At 37.3% G+C, this 24,557-nt stretch overlaps 1 protein-coding gene and 1 pseudogene across 1 annotated transcript; one reads left to right on the top strand and one right to left on the bottom strand.

The window, feature by feature from the left end:
- The first annotated feature begins 957 nt into the window (after positions 1 to 957).
- CETN3 (centrin 3) lies at positions 958 to 18,384 on the top strand. The gene is made up of 5 exons (XM_043913578.1): positions 958 to 1,115; positions 3,130 to 3,265; positions 5,052 to 5,166; positions 12,767 to 12,958; positions 17,987 to 18,384. The coding sequence occupies exons 1-5, from the start codon at positions 1,099 to 1,101 to the stop codon at positions 18,028 to 18,030; spliced, it is 504 nt and encodes a 167-aa protein (XP_043769513.1). The 5' UTR covers positions 958 to 1,098; the 3' UTR covers positions 18,031 to 18,384.
- On the bottom strand, positions 9,367 to 10,499 carry LOC122700599 (annotated as a pseudogene).
- Positions 18,385 to 24,557: the final 6,173 nt, after the last annotated feature.

Raw genomic sequence — 24,557 nt, 5'->3', positions numbered from 1 at the left:
AATACCTTCCCTCTTCCCTTACTGGACATCTACTGTCCCGCTATTTCATTCCTTTTTGAGATTTGCCGCTTAGCTCAGTACCTTGTGATTTTTCACAATAAGATTCCATTCAATTCAACAAATATTTATTGAGCAGAGGCATCAGACACTTACAACGCATCAGACATTGTTTTAGGCACTAGGAATAGTGTTAAATGAAGGATATAAGCCTTTTAAGATTAGTAGGAGAGATGAACAGGTAAAGATATTAAATGTCCAAGTGAGCTTTAAGAGACTTCTCTTCGTAGTGAAGATAACATGAGTTTAAGCAGCTTATAGCACTCGAAAATAAAGGACAAAAACGAACAAACCCGTTCAAAGGAGGAATAGGGGAGCAAATGGCCCTTCAGGCACAGCTTCAACCGTAAATAGCCTAATAATCCAACCCAGTGATTATCGAAATATAATCCGCAGTATCTGCTTCAGAATCATTTGAAGTTTGTATTAAAAAAAATGCAGATTCACACCTACTAGAAATTAGAATGAGTGATATTTAAATCTGCGTTTGAAACAAACTCCCCATGTACTCAAACCATCCAAAAATGTACAATACAGTAGAGTCAAGTTTCGCAGACACCGTTCGAAAGCCGCTCCCTCCTTCTAGCCGGAGGAGAGCCTGCGGCATATCTCATCTCTTTCCTTTCCGCCGGGTCTCCGGACACTGGGCCACACGCCACAGGCTTTCTGGTCAGAGGCATAGCTCAGCCACCTCCCACCTGAGTCCAGCGAACACTCAGCAAAGGATTGGGGTGGAGGGGGGGTGGGGGGCGGAAAGCAACAGGCCAATCTAAAGGGCGAGAGGCGTAGCAGGGGATGCGGAAGATCTATTTGATTGACGTGAAATATGCCCAATGAGAGCAGAGGACAAGTGACGCTTTCGCCTCAATGGGCAGGACGTTAGCGATTTCAACCAATCCAGCTCAGAAGTGTGTTGCTTTGTGGGAGGTTTTTGAGACCGCTGAGGGTCGTTGGCGTCTGTCGAACGGCTTGTGAAGTCTTGCTGCTTTGGGTAGGGGGTTAAAATCGTTCTCGAGAGGAACGTCTCAGTCCGAAGAGAAAATGAGTTTAGCTCTGAGGTCGGTAATGAGGAGGCGGCAAATGCACTCCACACCTCGCAGCGGGCCCCAGGGCGGTTGTGTGTGGAAGGGAAGCAGCTGGGGGCCGAAGCGAGGAAGGGAATGCAGTTTGGGACGAGGGACGGGATGCTTGGTCAACTTTCCCGGGCCCAGAGCCCCTCCCATTGGGGGCCCTGTTGAGCTCCGCACTTTAGCTGAGGTGGTCATTTCTGTCAGGGCACTGGCTTTAGACCGCCAAAAAGCCGGGCTGTGGTAGTCTTGAGGAGGCAGGGAAATATCGCGAGGTTTCAGTGCGCGGTGTTTGTGCGAGAAACCGGGAAACCAGGCCTTGGAGCATCACTTGGTTCAGTGCCTGGTCCATGGCTCCCACCTCAGCAGACCTCCTGCTAACGTGCGTGCTCAGTCGGCTCAGTCGTTTCAGTCGTGTCAGACTCTTTGCGACCCTATGGCCTGTAGCCCGCCAGGCTCCTCTGGGTGTGGGTTTCTCCAGGCAGGAGTACTGGAGAGGGTTGCCCTGCACTCCTCCAGGAGATTTTCTCTTGCATTGCAGGCATGTTCTTTACCCACTGAGCCACCTGGGAAGCCCGCTGCTAACATATTTACCCATAAATTTTGGAAATAACGCAAAACCTCTCCTCTGTCTTCAGGGGCCCTGCAAAAGGGTATAATGAGAGGCCCCCTTTAGTGATTTTAATTGGTAATCTCTTAGATTTCCTAAATTTTCTCATTTTACCTTTCATTCATTTCCAACCTCTAACCCACTGTTTTTTGCTCCCTCTCCTAACCTCAGCTAGAAGTTTTACCTTAAAAGTGTTTATGTAGTTGCGCTTCAGTAAAAAGGAAGCGAGTTCTGAAGAGGGATAATCGTGGTATCCTTGAATGAGGTCTACTGTCGGTGGGTTGTGAACTTTTGTCCGGTCAGAATCTTGGGAAGAGAATAACCCCCGGAGTTTCCAAGCTTGTGTGAATCCAGGTCTCTTGTGAAAGAAAGAGCTTTATCATAACCTCATTTGGTCATTTTCTAGCCATCTCTTGCCTTTTTAGAATAGATTTCAGAGAATAAAAGAAAAGTCAACTGGTTTTTACATTTTTAAAGTTTATAGAATTCTTGTTTCAAAACTTGTACAAGTGTTGTAGCCCCATTTGAAAATTTGGAACGCTTATATTGGCACCTCTTAAGAAGACATTTCTAGTTTTTAGAGTAAATTACTTTTTTTACTTTAAGTTTTTTCAGAGTTTGTGAGAAAGTGCCTAGATGTATATGCTGAGATTTACAAGACAGTTGACTCTTCACCGTATGTATAAATAAAATACCACAAGTATTAAGTACTTTTTTTCATATTTGATATTTGTGGTATGCTTACGTTCATTATTTTGGCTGATTTGTTGATATCAATGGGAGAAATTACAAAAAAAGTGCCAAACAGTTTAAAATGTGTAGTCTAAAAATACTGAACAGTCTAAACAGTGCCAAAATAGTTTGTAAATTAATTTATGAATTAAATTTTTTTGCAATAATTTTGATAATTCTAAGCACTATAAAAGTAAACCTAATATATAGAAATCAACAATTGTGAATTGAATTCTTTTTTTTAAACAGTCTGTATTGTAGAATGATGAGAATAAGTATGGGTGCTTTGTTTTTTGTGGGGGTTTCTGACAGAACTGTTTCTTATTCACAGTTCTTGTTTCTTCCACAGTAATATTACTGGGAATAAATAAAAGCTAGGAAGAAGGAAAAGCTAGGTCCTCATTTCTTTTAATAATCTCTAAAACTGTAAAACTTTTCAGTTTTAGGGAGGTACAAATTTAAAGCAGCTTAGACAATGGAATGAGCAGGGCTTTGACTCATGTAAGGAAATTTCTTTATGTTTTTACAAAATACTTTTTAGATATTTAAAACATTATTCATTGGCTAATTTTTTTGTTGAGTTTTTTGGAATTTTATCATTTAGAAGCATATGACAATAGGATTAAAGTGGACTAAGTAGACTTTTTTCTTATTATTTCATAGAAATGAGCTTGTAGTAGACAAAACAAAGAGGAAAAAAAGAAGAGAACTCTCTGAAGAACAGAAACAAGAAATTAAAGATGCTTTTGAACTATTTGACACAGACAAAGATGAAGCAATAGATTATCACGAATTAAAGGTAATACACTTAAAATATATCTTTTCTATTAAAATGTTTTGCATTTTTATCCGCTGATTAAAAATGTATTTCTAAATATTTTAATTGAACTGGTTTTGGAAATGTAAACCATTTTAAACATTCACTGTTAAGGGCTATAATAAAGTTGAGTAGTACTTGTATCTTTTTGGAAACTCCTTTTCACATGGTAAAATGAGTAATATTTTAAATGTAAAAATATATTCCTGTAGAGGGGCTTATTTTTCATTCACATAATTAAAATATTTGAAACTGTAGGATTTAAACAGTTCTAACAATATTCTTCCCATTGTGTGTTTTTTTACTTTTTTTAAGACTCATTCATTTCTCAGATTGAGGGAGTGTTATTTGTTTTTTAATTTAAACATGTTAGTAACAGTCTCAACCTATTTTCTCTTATTCAGATGACGTGAGTGGTGTCTGATGTTGATGCAGTGCTAATGGGGAAAAATATCAGTTTTAAGTTTTAGAATTTTTTATAAAGAATCAAGGGGAAATCGGTGTTTAAGATAGTTTGGATCTTAAACTCAGCACAATGAGCAAGGTAGTATCCTTATGGCTCTTTAGCTTATTTTTCCCTCTGTTTTAGTTACCCAGCTTTGATCAGTTATTCCTTTATAATGGGCTTCCCTTGTAGCTCAGCTGGTAAAGAGTCTGCCTGCAATGATAGAGACCTGGGTTTGATCCCTGGGTTGGGAAGATCCCCTGGAGAAGGGAAAGGCTACTCACTCCAGTATTCTGACCTAGAGAATGCCATGGACTATATAGTCCATGGGGTCGAAAAGAGTTGGACACGACTGAGCGACTTTCACTTCACTTCCTTTATAATGTCTCTTCTATTTGTGATCATTCTTATTATCTTGGTTTGCGATCTTCTGTTATATCTGGAACTTCTACATGGCTTCTCCATTTCCTGTACACTGTTATTAGATTCATCTTTCTAAAATTCTTTCATTATGTTATTCATTGCTCATGAACCCTTAGTGGCTCCTCATTGTACACTAGATAGAGTTCAGATTTTTTTCATTTGCATTGAAAGCCTTCCACACTTTTACTACCACCTATTTTTTCTCATTTGCTAACTGCTCTTTTTCCACCTGATCTTTCCCCATTCTGGTAAGGTGAAGTGCTCTGTTCACTGTGTTCAAGCCTATTGTATATTTCTTTGTGTGTTTTAGTACTAGTCATTCTTTTCTAAATGCCCTTCTACTCTACTTCATCCAACTTGGATCTCTTCAAGTAAGACTTCTTTAAATAATAACATCTCTTCTTCTTTGTTACTATTAACTAGATCTTTTCTTTCTCTAAGCTCAGGATCTTGACTACTTACTTGATAACTAGTAAGTAGTTGATAACTTGATAACTAATCATGTTGAGTAATTCTTATTTTAATTTTTTAATCTCTTCTATTGTATAACTTTTGAGTATTTATGCTATGTCTTTTTAAAATTTGATTGTTAATCCTTTGAGAAAAAATAACTTGTTAAAATTATCTGTGCAGTAAAGTCAGTACATTGTACAATATATTCTATAAACACTCATTGATTAGTTTGTCATATTGAAAAAGGGATACATAAAAATAAAAAAAATGCCATTTAATTTTAGTAATGAAGGAAAAACTATCACTGTTATTTTAGAAACATAAAACATGTGAAAATATGCTTTATTGATATGTTGTCATCTTTTAAGTTTTAAGAACTTAAGAATTGGAATTCACTTATTTTGTAAAAATTTTTTTATAATTTGCTTTTCCCTTTTAATCCGAAAGGTGGCAATGAGAGCCTTGGGGTTTGACGTAAAAAAAGCTGATGTACTGAAGATTCTTAAAGATTATGACAGAGAAGCCACTGGGAAAATAACCTTTGAGGATTTCAATGAAGTTGGTGTGTATTTTAACAGTTTTGTAAAGACTGTTTTACAGAAGTCTTTGTAATCAGCAGTTGTTAGGAAATTATCTGGAGACTGTCAGTATTTTTAAAATTCTTTGGGTGGTGGAATTTTGTCATTGGACATTGCTGTATAATGTATATCTTATTTTTGGGTTTTTTTGGGTGCTGTTTCTTTTTTTGCTAATTTTCAAAGAAAAGATTTGTAGCTTCACTGTAAATGGATTTATCATTTTGTTTTTTGTTTTGTTCTGAAGATTTTAACCAAGCAACTGTTGTGTTGCTTGTTATGAGATGATGTCTTTCTACATAATGTGTATCTATATTATGTGATAAAACTAAGAGTGGTTGAGAAATGATTTTCTTAGAGGAAAAGATAAGGTTTGGTGTATTTTTGTTTGGAAAATATTTCCCAAAAATCATCCAAGTAAGTGATTTTCGTTGGCAAAGTGGGAGAAGAGGAAATTGGTAGCAGTATCTACCAATCTACCCTATCTAAAGATATGGTATCTTTAGTCATTTATGAAGTACATGCCTTCAAGTTGACAAAGCATATGAGGGGCTGCATACTGTAGATGACCTTGATGTCAATGAATAAAGTCATCTCTTTAAAGTTACTGGTGGGGAGAAGATTGTAGTAAGGGTGGCAGTTGCCAGACTGGGAGCAGACAACCAGCTGGGTCATAATCTAAGCATATTATTATTTTTTTTTAATGTCTATTCAAATCCTTTGTTCATTTTAAAAAATATTTAATTTGTTTATTTGGTTGTGTTGGATCTTAGTTGTGGCATATTGGATTTTTCATTGTAGTACACAGACACTCTTATTGTGTCACTTGGGCTTAGTAGTTGGCAGTGTGTGGGCTTTATGCTCTGTAGCCTATGGGATCTTAGTTCCTGGATTGAACGCATGTCCCCGGCATTTCAAGGAAGATTCTTAACCACAAGACCACCAGGGAAATCCCCTAAGCATATTATTTAGTTAGTTTTTGATATTCCAAGAATCTAGGAAAATTCAGCTACACACAGACATACACAAAAAAAACCTTTAAGTATTCAACAAGAAATAATATGAGAAAGAAAAGGAGTAGCAGTTAGTACATGTGGAAAAAATAGATTTGTATCATTAGTAATTTTTGTCAAATCTGAAAATTTGAACCCAAAGCAAGGAAGAGGGAAATTAAAGGAAAAAATCTAGAAGACAAAAAAAGCACCACAGAGAAGATCTCCAACTTATGAACTAATAGATGATTATTTGGAGAGGAGCTTGTCCCTTTGGAGAGCATATTCTTTTTTTTCTCTAATTTGTAGAATTTACTTGAGGAAGAGTGCCATCTTCATTTCCCCAGTATTGAAGCTTTTGGGTTTATGATTTTAGCAAAAGTTTCAACTAGATTGTTTATAGAAACAAGGTTCAGGATACAGTAGGAATGAAACTACTAGAAAGGAGCTATAATTCAAATAAATTTGGTCCAGTGTAGTGGTTTAGCATGGACATTTTGGAATCAGATTGCCTGGGTTTAGATCCTGGTTTTGCCACCTACTAGCTGTGTAACTTGATCATTTTACTTCTCTCTGCCTCATTTTCAGCTATAAAATGGGAATGGTTGTACTATCTCATAGGGTTCTTAGGAATAAATAAGTTAAAAATATGTGAAGTGTTTAACAAAAGAGCCTTAGTATATAGTAAGTTCAATTGAAAGTGAAAGTCGCTAAGTTGTGTCTGACTGTTTGAGATGCCATGGACTATAGAGTCCATGGAATTCTCCAGGCCAGAATACTGAAGGAGGTAGCCTTTTCCTTCTCTAGGGTATCTTTCCAACCCAGGGATTGAGCCCAGGTCTCCCTCATTGCAGGCAGATTCTTTACCAGCTGAGTCAATTAAGTGTTTGTTATTACTTGAAAAATTAGTCTTTGTTTTAATGGCTCAAAAATATCATATATGTGTATTGTTGAAGCATAAAAAGTATTCTACTCCATGTATTTATATTTTTCTCATTACTTTTTCCTGTATGTTGACGCTCAGTTGTGTCTTACTCTTTGTGATCCCATGTACTGTAGCCCACTAGACTCCTCTGTCCAAGGGCTTCTCTTGGCAATAATAGCGGAGTGGGGTGCCATTTCCTCCTTCAGGGGATCTTCCCAGTCCAGGGATTGAACTGGTGGCTCTTGGGTCTCCTGCATTGGCAGGCGAATTCTTTACCACTAGCGCCACCTGGTTGTAGGTTATTTTAAGCACTATATAATTGTCTCTAATAATTTTATAAAACACATTATTTCATCTTAAGTGGATACGGTTTTAAAATTTTGATTTTATTAGCAGTTAAAGCCAGAGCCCTATGCCATCTCTACCTTTCCTGATCCTCCATCTCTTCTATGTTTTTAATAGAGCAGAACTACTGGGTTCCTTCTAGAATAAAGGTTCATGAATAAACTTCACCCTGACTTTCAAAGATCAACCTTTTCACAGGCTCAGCACATACGTTAGCTATCCTCAGGCCACTTATTAAGAGTATCAACTGTCAGATAAAATTTTATTACTGTTTGGGAATAGTTAAGAGCTATGTTTTCTCTCCATTTTTTGGTTATTTTAAAATAATGACTGACCACAGATGAATATATGTTTTATGTGCTGTGCTGTGCTTAGTCGCTCAGTCGTGTCTGACTCTATGACCCCACGGACTGTAGCCCGCCAGGCTCCTCTGTCTATGGGGATTCTCCAGGCAACCCACATGCCCTCCTCCAGGGGATCTTCCCACCCCAGGGAGCAAACCCACTTTGGGACAAATGACTCTGAATCAGAATAGACCCAGGAATTGAACCGGGGTCTCCTGCATTGCAGGCAGATTCTTTACCAACTGAGTTACCAGGGAAGCCCAGGCCCCTGCTCTAGAGAATAGGAAAGCTAGGATTGGGCCAGCTAGGTAAAGTCTTATACGCCATAGAGTTTGGCCTTTAGTCAGCAGTTTTTTAAAGAGGAGATACGTTTTTAGAGAGGTAACTCTGTTGAGATTATTAAAGATTATGTTGGAGAGAAGAGAGATTGTCAACAGAAGATACAGTTGGCCTTCTATCCCTGGGTTCCACATCTGTGGATTCAACCAACTGTGGATTGAAAATGTTAGGGAAAAAATGCCAGAAAGTTCTAAAGAGCTAAACTTAAATTTGCTGAATACTTGGCAGTTTTTTGCATAGCATTTACATTGTATTTGGGCTTCCCTGATAGCTCAGTTGGTAAAGAATCCTGCAACGATTCCTGGGTTGGGAAGATCCGTTGGAGAAGGGATAAGCTACCCACTCCAGTACTCTTGGGCTTCCCTTGTGGCTCAGCTGGTAAAGCATCCGCCTGCAGTGTGGGAGACCTGGGTTCCATCCCTGGGTTGGAAAGATCCCCTGGAGAAGGGAAAGGCTACCCACTCCAGTCTTCTGGCCTGGAGAATTCCATGGACTGTATAGCCCATGGGGTCTCAAAGAGTTGGATGCGACTTTCACTTCACTTCACCACATTGTATTTACAACTATTTACATAGCATTTACATTGTATTAGATATTGTAAGTAGTCCAGAGATGATTTAAAGTATAACAGGGGTATGTGCATAGATTATATGCAAATACTATCCCTTCTGGATGTTGAAATCTGAGGAGAGTCCTGGAACCAGTCTCCCATGGATACCATAGAATCTGAGAGACAACTGTAATAGACTTTTTGTGCTGAGGGTGGTGAGAGTGAAAAGAAAAGGGATGTAGTTAAGAGTAAAAAAGTTAGTAACCTCAGTATTCTAGGATATGACTGCTTGGGTTTAAAGTTTTAATGTGATGTTTTCTAATTTGCTGTATTAAGGGATTTTTAAAAACACATTCAGTGTTTTTATTTAATTTTTTTAGCACACAATTTATATACCTCCCCACCCCTTCCTTTAAATTAGTCTTGATAATTTTCCATAATAAACTACTCAAAGAGAAACTTTGGTCAAGAATGGAATGAAATCTCAGAACAAAAAAACCCATAAAACAAAACTCAATCTCTGCTGCTTTTAAAAAGCCAACACTTTCACCAATTATACTCAAAACAAAACAAGGTTTGCACCACGTTTGTCTTCAGTGTTTCCTGACAGTGGCTCTCCTCCACATGTGAATGGTGGAGCTGCCTCACGCAGCCTGTCCGTCCTCATGCTGGGTCTGGAGGTCCGCTCATCTTCACATTATCCGAAGGCCCTGGCTGGAAGTTTCTAAGGTCTTGAAATCCCAAATGGTCATGGCTCTGTCGACACCGTTAGTGCAAAATTTGCAACAATCTTGGTTGTCCACCTCATAAATAGAGACTTGAGTGATGCTTCTTGACTTGACTTCTGATGCACCAGACTTGACTTCTGGTGCAGCGTCTCCAGGGCCATGTTGTGGTCCTCGGTCCTGGCCCGCTTGTCCATGTTGCATTGGATGCTCTGTTTGGGGATGTCCAGCTTGCTGATGAAGGTCAAGCAGCTGCGATTGTTCTAGTTAACGAGCATGGGGCAGCAGTCATGGCCAGCAGCCACGATGCTGTTCTCTGAGACAAACGACACACTCAGGAGGGGCAGGAACTCCATCTTCAGAGTTGAGACCTGCACGCTTTTTGAGGTGTCAGCAGTGGACATGGTGCTGTTGTGGCTGACCCAGGCCAGGTGGCTGCCACTGGCCAGGAAGCTGACCCCATGCGCCCTGCCTCCATACTGTGACATCAGCTGACTGAAAGGCATTTTGCCGCCCCAGGGCGTACTGGCTGGCTTCTCATCTACTTCTTTACTGTAGGTAGAAAGCACTCATCATTTGAAGTCACAGGATCCCACTGCCAGCAAGACGTTGTTGGGATGCCAATCCAAGCTGAGGGCCGTGGAGCGGATGGGCTTTTTAATGTGCTTGCTCACCCATCAGTCATTTTCAGACTCAAAGTACCAGAGATGAGTCATGCCCTGCTGCCCATGGCAAGTCTGTTCTCACTTGATGAAAGGGGGTGCATGGTTAATTCTCAGGATCACCAGGGTGACACCATCTTTCTGACTCCAGACATAGGCATTGCGGTGGGCCCCGCAAGTGATGGTGCGGTCACTCTTGGGAGCCCAGTCGGAACCTGTGATGTGTCCATTGTGCTCCTTGAGTTCCTGAACTTTCACCCACTGGCCCCCGTTCTTCTTATAGATTTGGACTTTGTGATTATTGGGGCTAAGGGCGCTTTGGGTATGATCCATGTTCTAGGCATGAAAGGTGATTGGCTATAGTAAAAACTGATGCAGCAACATTGTTCTTAGTGCTTTTGAAGGATAGAAAGCTGGGGTTGGGGCCATCTAGACAGGCTCGGAGTGTTGACTTGGCGGGATCTGGTCAGTTCACACTCATAGACTTTGGCAGACACGGGTGAAGGACCCTTAAGTGATTGTTAGAATGTATAAGGTCTAACTGTCTTGAGTGAGTACATTTCTGATAGTATAATTAAGTCATTTGAAAATAGAGTTACATGGACAGAAATTTGTGAAATAGATTGAACCCACCTTTACTGCCTTTCTGTTGATTTATTTTCATTGAAAAAAAATGTTACAATTCTACTTTGTAGAACAAGAATAGAACATGAAGGCATGGAGGAGAGTCATCATAAAGTTAAAATGATTTAGCTGTCCAGAATGATGGGTATTTATACTTCCAAAGAAAAGTTGCATTCTAAGGCAAAGTATTGATAAAAGATTATATAGACACACAAGTCTGAAGTAACTAACACAATTAAAGCACCATTGGGATAGAAATTTATACATCTTGGAACCCCATCTGTTCCCCAGATCACCCTGTTGCTTCTTTAAGTACATTAATATTTTAAGCAAGCTGCTTTTTTGGTTCACCTGTCATGTAAATTATTTAATTGGTGAAGAAAATTTCTTAACACTTTTTTTTTCCTTGTCCTGCTTTTTTGTTGGGACTAAATTCAAAATAAGTTGAGTATGAGCCATAAAGTTAAGTGTGGTATTTTATTTTGGTGTTATGGCTGTATATATGCCAACTCCTTTTTAACTGAATATTTATAAGCTTTGATGATTTGCATACTTATAGTAATATACTTCAATTAGTTACTTGGAAGACTTTTGTATAAAATTAATGGATAAAAGAAAATTATTGTAGAGGAAAAACTCAAAAAAAGAAAATTATTTAATATATGTGTAGATGATTTAACATTAACTTGAATAGGTGCTTATTCTAAAGCTCATTCCAACCAGATATCATGCAGACAGCAGCACAGCAACAGTTTGTGGGGGACTTGAATTGTATTTTTCTTTTGGGTGCATTAAATATTCCAGTGTTTTCCATCTGTAAGCCTTTGCAAATTTTTAATGATTCTGTAAACCTCACAGGATGGAGTTATTTTTAATGGCACAGTGAAAGCCATAAATACCTCTTGTTGTAGTGGTAGATTAACATGTAGAATTACTTCAAAGATTTTTACTTTGATACTTTCAGAATTTTATCTAATAACTTAAAAAATTTTATACCACAGATTTAAAAAGTTTTGTTATTGTGGCTATTGATTAAAGACTGTGGTTTTATGAAAATATCAAGCTTACTCATTATATATTATTAAATTTAGTATGTTAAGTAATTGTTACTGTTGAGGCCTGAAATTGCCCACATTTAATTTTAATTTAGCTGTCTGATAGTTATTCTCCTGCTGAACAGAATGGATTTGACTTTAGAGAGATCTCCTTTCCAGACTTTTTTATTCTTACTGCAATCAGATTCTATCCTTTTAGTAACTTCTTTTGAGAAACCAGGGGGTTCTTCTAAGTTACGAAGATACCAGCAGATTTTTCATATACTGTCTGAGATTGTGTCTTTATCAATGATGGCAGTTAATTTTGTAAATTTGTTAGGGAAATTTGTTTGTTTTTAAGTTGTGTTAAATTCGGAGAACAATGAGTATTACCGTTAAGTTTAGCCAGCAAACAAGTTTTAGTTGGTTTTGATTGTTTTGTTGGTATGTCATCTCTGCAACTAGGTTAAGAACTCCTGGACTTGTGTGCTTGATGTCAGTGGAACCTAGTACAGTTCTTAATAGTAGACCTTGAATAAATATGGTATAAATATAGTTTTCAAAAATTGCTTCTGTGTAATATAATTATGCTTACTCTTATAATAGAATATTGTTGTTTAGTCACAAGTTGTGTTTGACTCTTTTGTGACCCCGTGGACTGTAATGCGCCAGGCTCCTTTGTCTAAGGGATCTCCCAGGCAAGAATACTGGAGTGGGTTGCCATTTCCTTCACTGGGGATCTTCCTGGCCCAGGCTTCAAACCTATATTTTCTGCTTGTCAGGCAGATCCTTTACTATTGAGCCACTTGGGAAGCCATATGATAGGATAAATTATTGATAATGTGAAGGTTAAATTCTAGAATATGGATTTGGCTTTTCTGATTTTAGGTTTATCTCAGGGATTTTGTACTTTGGTTTGGCATTTTTATTGCCAAACTAATTGTTGACAATTTGACAGCTTTAATTCTCTTCTAATAATTAGTTGATTTTACAAATGAATGCCTTTGTGACTGTGAAGGTTTACTTTTCATCTCTTCTTAACTATAGTGACAGACTGGATATTGGAAAGAGATCCACATGAAGAAATACTGAAGGCATTTAAACTATTTGATGATGATGATTCTGGTAAAATAAGCTTGAGGAATTTGCGACGTGTTGCCAGAGAATTGGGTGAAAACATGAGTGATGAAGAACTTCGGGCTATGATAGAAGAATTTGATAAAGATGGTGATGGAGAAAGTAAGTTTTGAGTAAAACATATATTCCAAATATTCCTACTTGTACACATAAGTAATTTTTTTTAAACCAAATGATTTTCAACACCCTTTGCAAACTGTCCCTTTATTTAGTGTAAATAAATACACTGTTCATCCTGTAATGGGCTTTTTTGCATAAGTATTACATATACTTGGCTTGGAATGAAGCAGACCTTTAAAACCAACTGTACAGGTTATAATATGAGGTTCCACACTTCAAGAAAGTGTTTTTCTTTGACGGTGAAGTATCTCCAAAATTTCAGCCACTCAGTAAATCTCAGCCTTTAATGCTTTCTTCCTCAACCTTTATGCATGTCTAAGTTTGAGTCTACCCTTCAGATATTTTGAAGTTTTATTGCTTTATTTACTGCTGCTGTCCTAATTCAGGCCCTGATTTCTTTGTTGGAATTTTATAATATCATAGCTTCGTTTATTATTTCCTTGAATGCCTGCTGGTACACAGTTCTGTGTGCTGACTGGTGCTGCCCAATAAGAGGCTGATGTTGTCCCTTCTCTCGCTGACTTAGAGTCTCTTGTAGCCTCCTAATTGCCTCCTCTATGCCTCTAAGCCTCTGTTTTCATCCTAATTTATTCTAATATCATTCTTTTCCTAAAATGCAAGTTTGGTGATGTCATTTTCATATTCACTTATGATTCTTTAGTGCCTATGGAATAAAGTCCAAAGCCTTTTATGAGATCTGTCCTATAACAGCTATCTCGTTTTATTTCCCACTGTATTCTTCTCTTTTTACTCTAACCCTCACCTCTTATATAGTATACATACTTTGACAGAATTTACTCCATCCTGTCCTTTTATGCTGTGCCTTTCATCATGCTGTTCTTTAATCTAATTGCCAGTTTCTGTCTGCTAAAATGTTAGTCGTTATCTCAGGTTCATCTTAAACTCCTCAGAGCCTCCCTCATTGATCTCTATTTTGTAAATGATGAAATTTCCATTGAGGGCCCGTTTAGAGAAACAGTCTTTTTTGACCTTTTATACATTGCCTTCTGTTAGTTATATATCTATGTGTGTCTTTCCAATTATATTGTGAGCCACTAAAGAGCAGTATGGAATCATACAGTGCGAAAAGCCTGAGGCTGTGGAATCATACAGGCTTGGATTTGAATTCAGTCTCTACCACTTACTTAGTAGCTCTGTAATTTTGTGCAGGTTTTTAACATTTTCTGAGTCTCAGTTTTCCTATTTATAAAAATGCAACTTTAATACCTTTCAAGGTGGTTATGATTATGAAATGATAATCATATTGATTATGATAACTGAACGTGCCTAACATTAAATGTAAACTTGCTTTCCTTCTTTTTTTTCCATGTTTATATTCTCCTGCGTTTTCTTGAACGTGATGAGTACTGTCATGTTTGTTGACTTAAGTAGTAAGCAAGAGTGTGTGTTACAGTAGATATATGTTGCTATAGTACCAACTATTCATTTTTACATGAATATATATATTTATATGTATATACATATATTTCTATAATCTTGGAAATACTGGCATGCTTCAAGAAGGAGGTAAGACAGTAGTAACTGGTTATCAACTCAGGTTTGTAGATTGTCTGTTAGAATTGTGCATTATTATGCTTTACCATTATATTTATGTGACTATTATTGAGCATTATACAACTTTTCTGGGGCTTTCTGGGTAGCTAAGTGGTAAAGAATCTGCCTGCAATGCAGGAGGCTTGGGTTTGATCCTTGGGTTGGGAAGATCCTCTGGAGGAGGGGATGGCAACTAACTTCAGTATTCTTGCCTGGAGAATCCCATGGTCAGAGAAGCCTGGGCTGTAGTCTATAGGGTTGCAAAGAGTTGGACACTACTGGAGTGACTTAGCATGCATGTATACAACTTTTCTATTTTTAGTCCTAGCTCTTTGAAAGGATCAACATAATTAATTATATTTTAAAACAGAGATGATTGAAACTTGAGAAAATTAAAATGACTTCTTAAGCTCTAACTCTAATATTTGGATTTATAATCCGTTGCCTTCATGGTTAAAAAATGTTTTGTGTCTTCCCAAGCTGTTGATTATTACTCTAAGTTAGCTTTAAATGAGTTCCTTTATGTAAAGTACTCTCTTCAGTGGTAGAGAGAATCTTGATATGTCTATTTCATACTCCCTACTTAATGTGTCAAAAGACCAGAGTTATAAACAGTTTCTTTTACCTATACTAGGTACAGGATTGCTTTTCTAAATAAAGCTGTGGTAGTGATATAGAACGGAGAAGGCAATGGCACCCCACTCCAGTCCTCTTGCCTGGAAAGTCCCATGGGCAGAGGAGCCTGGTAGGCTGCGGTCCATGGGGTCACTAAGAGTCGGACATGACTGAGCGACTTCACTTTTCCTTTTCACTTTCACGCGTTGGAGAAGGAAATGGCAACCCACTCCAGTGTTCTTGCCTGGAGAATCCCAGGGACGGCAGAGCCTGGTGGGCTGCCGTCTATGGGGTCGCAGAGTCGGACACGACTGAAGCGACGCAGCAGCAGCAGCAGTGATATAGAAAGACTCCCTCCCAAGATATATAAACTAAAACACAATAAATCTTTTTGAAAAATGGTAGCAACATTAAAAAACCCCAAGTGGACCATCTTCTAAATAATTATGAATGTTAACAATTGAAATGAAGTGAAGTTGGTCAGTCATGTCTGACTCTTTGCGACCTTATGGACTGTAGCCTGCCAGGCTCCTCCGTCAATGGGATGTTTCCAGGCAAGAATACTGGAGTGGGTTGCCATTTTCTTCTCCAGGGAATCTTCCCAACCCAGAGATCAAACCTGGGTCTCCCACATTGCAGGCAGACTCTTTACCATCTGAGCCACCAAGGAATCCCTGTAACATTTATTTAGTACTTAATATATTTTATATTTTGTTCTTATAATGTTACCTTGTAGATTATGTCACTTAAGTTTCATAATAGCTTTTGTGAAGTAAATACATTGTTTTACCTATTTAGGCTTAGGATAGATGAATATATAGATGGGGAAACTAAAGCTCTGAGAGTTTAATAACGTGTTCAAGGTTATCACAACACAGCATAGTCAGATTTAAACTCGGATCTCCATAGTGACAAAGAATATGCTTTTAACCATAATACTGTATTACCTCTTATGCTATAAAGTAAAATATTAGTTTTATATGTTTATAGCGTTTTTAAAATTACATATTATTATAGAAAACAATGTGTTAGTAAAATGTTCAACTGGCACTTCAGATGTTAAAATTTGTTATTTCCCCTCTGAAGCCAGATAGTCTCTAAGGTAATTAATCTACTTAATTTTAAAATTTTAATAACATGTAATAAGATTTACCCTTTAAAATGACTGATGAAAATTTTGTTTGAAAAGGTAGTGTACAAAAAAATGAAGTGGCATATTTGTTTGATTCAGTATATACTTTATCAAATGCTTATTTTAAGGTAGGCATTGTGTTAGAATTATTAAAGGAACTTGATATAAGATAGGATTGATAGAGAAGCTTATGAAACCAAAAGTATGAAGGCATCACCGATCTTCCTAATTGTCTGAAAGTCTCACTGATAACAAAGTGAAGTGAAATGAAGTTGCTCAGTATGTGAAGTGAAGTGAAGTTGCTCAGTTGTGTCCGATTCTTTGTGACCCCATGGACGGTAGCCTGCCAGGTTCCTCTGTCCATGGAATTCAACAGGCAAGAATACTAGAGTGGGTTGCCATGTCCTTTTCCAGGGGATCTTCCCAACTCGGGGATGGAACCTAGGTCTCCTGCATTGTAGACGGATTCTTTACTGTCTGAGCCAGCTTTTAAGTTCACTTTTTTGGACTTAAACATTTTGTTTTTAGATATGAAATTATGGAATAGTTTAAAATACTTTTGAAATGCTCCAGTGTTTTGTTTTAGAACTATATGATGCTTGATTTGAAATTTGAGTATTGAGATTTTTACAAATTGAGAGAAAAAGTTTGAGATTTTTAAATAAGAAAACCTAAGTGCTTTTCAGATTTTGAATATTTTAATTACGGCTCTGTTATGCTGTTAAAATGATGGTAGTCAAATCATACTAAGGCCAGTTTTCTTATGTTGTTTTCCTTAAAAATATATTCTTGTTTGCTGTTTTGGTCTAGATGCCTGATTCTAGATTTTTCTAAATTAGGAGTTCTTAAATGAAGGTGCATATTGATGAAATTATTCAAAATTTTAATATATTTTGATTATGTTTTATAACTAGAGAGGGAAAGGGGTCATAGCTGTCATAAGATACTGAAGCATATTCCTTTAACTGCAAAGGTTAAAGATCAGTACTGCAGTTTATAAAATCATTGAAAGTATTTTGAGTTTTGTATTATAGATTTTGTATTCTGTTCTACTGTCTGTCATACTGTGTTGTAGATGTTTAATATTGAATGCATGAGTTGGTTGTTCTTTCTCAGGTTCTGAGCAACTCATTCTTAATTCCTTCTAGCTTTTTTTTGCACTGTTTTTTCTTTAACTATGTTTCAGTTTTGTTTTTTTTTAAACAGAGGCTTTTATATCTATAAAAGTTCCAAAAACAAGTTGACATTTTTTCTAATTCTATTTTCATCCTTCATAATTCTAATTTACATGTATGATATATTTAAGCTTATTTATTCAGAAAGTGTTTGTTAAATGAACTAGTGGAATAAAGATTATCAAGAGAGCTTAACCATCTAAGAAATTTAAAACATCAAGCTTTTAAAGCTATTTTACTGTGTGTATAAATATTATGATTATAATGGATTTTTTGTAACTTGCATACTATTATGTCCTTTTCCTAGTTAATATTATAGAATATTTATGTTTATTATATTTTATATATTTTCGTATTCATGAAGTTCAATTTGATGTAGTCAACTTGCTACAAAGAAGTAAAAGCAAAATACTATGTTTTGGTTTATTAAGAATTTTGTATAATATAAAATTTAAAAATACTTAGTGTAAAATAGTAAAAGTGTTTTCTGAAAAAAATTTTTATTTCTGACTTACATTTTCTTTCTTATCACAGTAAATCAAGAGGAATTCATTGCTATTATGACTGGTGACATTTAAAGAATTACAAGGATAAACACTAAGAATGTTGCAGTTGTCATCTTATATTCTATTTTTGTGCCTGGAGCCGTGTTAAAAAAAAAAAAATCTTTGTTTTTCTGAAAGGACCAAAAATAAGCATCTTATGTATTCATATTTTACTATTGTTAAGTTTCTTCATATGAATAGTATTGTTAGTACTTTAATAGCTTAGCTTTGTAGTTTATAGTATAGCTTTTATATATAAAGTTTAAAACTTTGAATCATGTGGTACACATTTTTTGAAGGTTTTATATTTAGCGTTCGTAGTCACTTTGGGTGCACATGTTTTTCAGACTTTCTTTAATAAAATGTTTATTTTTTTGTGTATTAAAATTTGGTACATTTTGTTTTATTTTGATTCCAAATGTCTGTTAACTCTCAAGCGTATCTTTCTAAATCTTTTCTCTTTACACTGTTGGTTTCAGAAACAAAAATTGACATACAGATTTTAATATAATAGTACATTTTTTCATTACAAGTTTGACATTTGATGTTTCAGTACAAAATGATGACTCAATATAGGCATAATTCCTTTTTCATGAGTCTTTCAGTTTGGAGGGAAAAAGTATTGTGCATATAGAATTCATTTATCCTCATGTATTATGTTCCATAATACTTTTGGTGTCAACGTAAGTTATGACAGTTAAATCTGGATATTTCCATCTTAAACTAATTGAATACAGTTTGAATCATCTAACTTCTTGACAAAGTGAAAGATTTAAATTTTGGAATTTTGATCTCTTAAGATAATTATCACTCAATTAAACGTCACAGTGATGAAAATAGGAATCTGTAAGTCACAGAAATCATTTAAGGCTCTGTTTTACTTGTATAAAGGAACATTCAGTGATTCACCAGCAAACAGTGGGGGCAGATTTTCCAGGTATTGGTGGGTTCTTCTTCCTTATAGAAGTGTATGTTGGGGGAGAACACCTGGTAATGGGAGATAGGTCATAGAGAAATAGAATTTATACCCATCCTTCACTAATAATCCTATTCCTGGGGGTAGGAAGAAAGTTTGGTTCAGTGGTGTTTAGGTTCTTGTTTTAAATCTAAAGTACAGTAATAATTTGAGGCACTCTAAGTGTGAGCCTCTTAGAATACTACAGAAAGAATTATCCACTAGGAACTTAGCAAAAAAAATCAGTAAAGAATAATGTAATAGTGGTGATATTTCAGATAATTCTCTAGAAAGCAAGTTATTTGTTCACCATATTAAAATTTAATTTTGAATTTGAAACCAATTGTTCATAGTAGTATAGTGTAGGGATCACAAAGAGCTGGACACAACTGAGTGACCAGTATGTAGGGCAACAAATAGACTGTGAAATTAAAAAAATTGTATCATAGTGATGAATGTGTCTTCTTGTCTCAATCACAAAATATGTTGATTTCCAGGAAGTTGAAGAATAAAGAAAATGCAGAGTAGAGCACAAACATATAACCAGGCTTGCTAGTGTTCTACCACTGTGTTGGAATAAATAACCCAAGGTACTTTTTGTCATGGACAGAGATTCTTCTTTATTCTTAATTATAAATACTTTCTCCTTGGGATGCCAGTATTTTCTTTTGAAACTGTGGCTTGAGGGGAAGAGTGCTCACCTCAGTTCTTTGTTTGTGAAAGCTTTCTCTTACAGAAGGGTATGAATTATTTTCAAGTTTTTTCCAGTGACAATAACTGAAAAGTCCAAAGGCTTATAAAATTAACTAGTAGAGGGGGCAATAAGAGGACAGGAGTGAATTTGCTTTACAAAAGGAAGTGGAGGTGAGTATTAGTCATTTATTATTATAGTTATATTGATTATGCAATGACATTTCATGATGTAAGAAAATAACTTTCTTGTTAAGCTGGTGCGTTTGCTGCTCTGGTGTCCTGGTAAGCTTTGATAGTTTGCGATTTCTCAGCTAAGATCTTTTTTTTATATGTAAGCTAACAAAGCCTACTTTCTTGAGAAGTTATGTGCCTCTCAACAGTTCCTAGATTAGGGTCTGGTGGTAGGTAGTTGCGAAGGGGAGGAAATCAGAAATATATTTCTTATGCACTTAATATGTGATGCATAATGCTTATTTAATAGTTTATTGCAGGAAATTCATATAGCACTTCTAATGGAACACTATCAAATTTAGTTGATGTGCCAGTGTTAATGGCCTTGCATTAGCAAACACTATGATGAGTGAACTATCCAGTTGGGTTGCTCATTTCCTCAACACTCTAAGCCATCTATCTGATGCTAATCTCTGAATGGAAATCCTCTTGGGAATTGCTAGTGATGTGTTCTACCCTGAAAATGATTTTTAATGTTCTGAAGACCAACATGGAGATGGCAAAATAGTTTTTAAAAGTCACTTAAAATATATAATTAAATTTAACTTGTGTAGGTATTATATAAAGATAATATAGACAGTAACAGCAAAAATTCTTTGTTTTAAGATTGCCAGTTCCATTCCCATTCCTCTCAAGAGTATCAGTATCAGTTAGACTTCAGACATCAAGAGCGCAACTGCATGTTTTAACAGAGTGTGATATAGAGAGTGGACTTCCCTGGTGGCTCAGTGGTAAAGAATCTGCCTACAATGCAGGAGACGCAGGTTTGATCCCTGGGTCGGGAAAGATCCCCTGCAGAACGAAATGGCAACCCACTGCAGTATTCTTGCCTGGCAAATCCCATGGACAGAAGAGCGTGGCGGGCTGCAGTCCTAGGGTCACGAAAGAGTCCGCCACGACTTAGCGACTGCTGCTGCTGCTGCGTCGCTTCAGTCGTGTCCGACTCTGCGACCCCATAGACGACAGCCCACCAGGCTCCGCCGTCCCTGGGATTCTCCAGGCAAGAACACTGGAGTGGGTTGCCATTTCCTTCTCCAATGCACGAAAGTGAAAAGTGAAAGTGAAGTCGCTCAGTCATGTCCGACTCTTCGCAACCCCATGGACTGCAGCCCACCAGGCTCCTCCGTCCATGGGATTTTCCAGGCAAGAGCACTGGAGTGGGTTGCCATTGCCTTCTCCGGACTTAGCGACTAAACAGCAAATATTGGAAGTAAATTAAATTGGTGTTAGAGAACCAAAAAAAAAAAGAAAAGAAAAGGAACACAGATAGCCGAGGGTAAAGGTGGTGGTTCCTGAAAACTAGAAGTTTGGAGGAGAGGTCCTGCAGAGCAGGGACTCAGAGATTCCTGAGGAGGTGCGCACTGGTAGGGGATTGATGAGGCTGGTTTGGGAAATCTCTAGAAAAAGCTGGTGAGTGGAACCAGGTGATGCTTTTGAAATGAAGACCTGTTGCCTTGGAGATGTTGACAGGAACTCCAGGCAAACAGGAAATATTAAGAGCCTTTCCTCCTCCTGTCTTCCTTTATTCTTCTAGTTCTCTTTCTGCATGCATGTGTGCCAAGTCACTTCAGTTGTATCTGACTCTTTGCGACCCCCTGGACTGTAGCCCTCCAGGGCCCTCTGTCCATGGGGATTCTCCAGGCAGGTATCCTGGAGTGGATTGCCATGCCCTCCTGCAGGGGATTTTCCTGACCCAGGGATCGAACCCCCATCTCTTACATATCCTGCATTGGCAGTAGGATTCTTTACCACTAATGCCGGTCTGGGAAAACCCAGTTCAGTTTTTAGTGGAGCTTAAAAAAGTTCAGCCGGCAAAGGGAAAATGTCGTTTACACAGACCTAACCCCCAGTATTATGCATTTGAGTATAGAATATGACTTGGAGCTGTGTGGGGAAGAAGTTTAGTAACAAACACAATTGACCATATATTTTATGATCTGAACCAGGTTACTTGAGAGTGAAGGGGCTTAGGGGAGATTATTATTTTATTGGGGCAACAGGTTTAACTCAGAACTAGTCTAGGCAGACTAGGACATACTGTCACCTTTTATCTGGGACTAGTATCCATTGTTATTTTGGAGAAGAATCTTTCATCCTGTTTCCTTTGCACATACATGAGATTATAGAAATAGCTTTTTTTCTTTCACATGAATATTCTATCCATTCTGCAGCTAACTTTTATAAAGGAAATGTCTTTAAAAATTTAGTAACTTGGACTTCACTATGGTCCAGTGGTTAAGACTGTGCTGCCAATACTGGGCATGGGTTTGATGCCTACTCGGGGAGCTAAAATCCCACATGCCTTGAGGTGTAGCCAAAAGATTAAAAAGAAAACAAACAGTAAAAATTAGTAACTTAATTAAGTGCTGTTGTGTTCCAGGCACACAGAGGTATTTATATACATTATGTATTTTAATTTTAATAACTTGGGATAGATACTGTTGAGTGGCTTTTGTTTTACATACACAAAACTCAAAGCTTAGAGGGCTTAAGTAATTTGTTCAAGGTAATGCTTTAGTTTTAGTTGCTAAGTTGTGTCCAACTCTTGGCAACCCCAAAGAGGCTCCTGTCAGATTCCTCTGTCCGTGGGATTTTCCAGGCAAGAATACTGGAGTAGCTTGCCATTTCCTTCTCCAGAGCATCTCCCTGACCCAGGGATCGAACTCAGTCTCCTGCATTGCAGGCAGATTCTTTACTAACTGAGCTACCAGGGAAGCCCTTCAAGGTAATAGGAATTGGAATTTGCTCCTAAGCGTTCTGACTCCAGAGTCTGCTCATAGCCACTAGATTATCTGCCTACAATGATGTTTATAAACTATCTCAAGGTACAAAGGATGACACTTTAAAAACCTCCAGGGGATCTATCATGGATGACCTCCTTAATTGTAATAGCTGGTTAATGATTTGTGTTTCATTAGAGAAACTATCTTTCCTTAGAAAACATGTATCTTGCTTGTGTTAAAAATTGAGGCATTTAAAGTCCTCGCCAACCTGGTTAACTTAACCATACTTTAAGCAAAATCAACATTTTTCTTTTTCATTTCCTATTAAGGTAAACATGTTCAATTAAATCTGAAATTGCCGGCCAAAACTAAACTTTCCAGGAGACTTTCTCTATATCAGTCCTGCTGAGAGATAATTATTGCTAATCTAACTCCTAAGAGATGATGTGATGTTTTTCAGCATTAGCAATAAAAACAAAATAACTCCCTCAGAGGGGGAAAAAAGCAAAACAGGAAGATTTAGATTCTGTTTTCTATGAGAGAAAACTTTGTTCAAATCTAATTGGCTAGTTTCACTGCTTAGCAAAGATTAAAAGGAAAAATTAGGAAAGATTTTAAAAAACTAGAAAACATGTTGTAAATACCTTTTTTGGTTTGGGGAAAAATTAAATCAGATTATACTTGTGAAGATGTTTTGTGAATTGCAAATTTTATTAAAATATAAATTGCTATAGAGCTAGACAGGTACTACAGTTGAAATTACTGATCTTGGGCCCAAGTGACTTGTAGTTCTATAGTGTAGTCCTGGAACATCTGGGATCTCCAAGTCCCCTAAGGGACTCTGAGGTGTACCCAGACCCAAGTAGCTAGAAGATTGGTAGGGGGAAAATTTTAAACCTGCATTTGTTTCTTTGACATGTTTATAAGCCGATGAGTAAGCCCAGTGTTTAGTCCATTTGAAGGAAGTATGTTCTTAGGGAACTTGGTATATAAAAGTAGAGAATTATATAAATCATATACTGTTTATGTTTGGTCAAAACATAATGTTTTGTCATTATGTTTGGTCAAAAACATTATGTTTGGTCAAAACAGTAATGTTAACTGTTTCCATTTGGTTGAAATAAGCTTAAAATTATAACAATTTTTATTTCTACTCATAAAAAAATTGTAAAAAGCTAATCTTAATTTCCTGGAAGCTATTAGGGTCTTCATTTATAAAGGATTAATTCATGAGAAAAAAAGATAGAAAGGCAAATTTTTTCCTTAGAGAGTTCTCTGTTTCTATTTTACTGATAATTTATATCTCATCTTTTTCCAAAGAGAGATTTATAGCAAATGTCTCCAGCACAAATACAGTAAGATTATTAAATTAGAAATAATAGATTACAAACCAGATGGAATGAAGAAGACACAAATCAAAGTCAACTTTAGTTATTCAGTGTTAATTTGAAGGAGTTTTCAAATTAATTGGCTAGCAGAGACCGTGGACAGGGCTTATGTCCCCATCACAAATAGCTGCTTTTTACCGCTGTACTCTCCTTCCTCTTGCCTCCTTGGGGTTGGAGAAGTGCTGAGTTTACTGAGGTCCGTCTCAGTTAAAGTGGGAGTGAGATCTACGGCAGCCCCTCATTCTCCAGAGTCTGCATGCTAAGTTGCTTCAGGCGTGTTCGACTCTGTGCGACCCTATGGACTGCAGGCCACCAGACTCCTCTGTCCATGAGGATTCTCCAGGCAAGGATACTGGTGTGGATTGCTATGCCCTCCTCCAGGGGAGCTTCCTGATCCAGAGCTTGAACCGCATCTCTTATGTCTCCTGCATTGGCAGGCAAGTTCTTTACCACTAGCGCCACCTGGGAAGCCCATTCTCTGGTACATGCCCCCTACTCCTGGCACTATAGGGAAGGGAAATACTGGACTCCTGCTGTGCCTTAGTGTGGTGAATCTACAGCCTAGGTAAG

Source organism: Cervus elaphus, chromosome 9 (genome assembly GCF_910594005.1).
Source record: "Cervus elaphus chromosome 9, mCerEla1.1, whole genome shotgun sequence".
Classification (NCBI taxonomy): Eukaryota; Metazoa; Chordata; class Mammalia; order Artiodactyla; family Cervidae; genus Cervus; species Cervus elaphus.
Note: the sequence above shows the minus strand (reverse complement) of the source record. Positions and strands in the feature narration are given on the sequence as shown.

Bases quoted from the DNA above. Each gene is read 5' to 3' on its own strand.
- CETN3 (XM_043913578.1), top strand. The intron at 5,167-12,766 runs GTGTGTATTTTA...TCTTAACTATAG, and splicing joins TGAGGATTTCAATGAAGTTG to TGACAGACTGGATATTGGAA. The intron at 12,959-17,986 runs GTAAGTTTTGAG...TTCTTATCACAG, and splicing joins TAAAGATGGTGATGGAGAAA to TAAATCAAGAGGAATTCATT.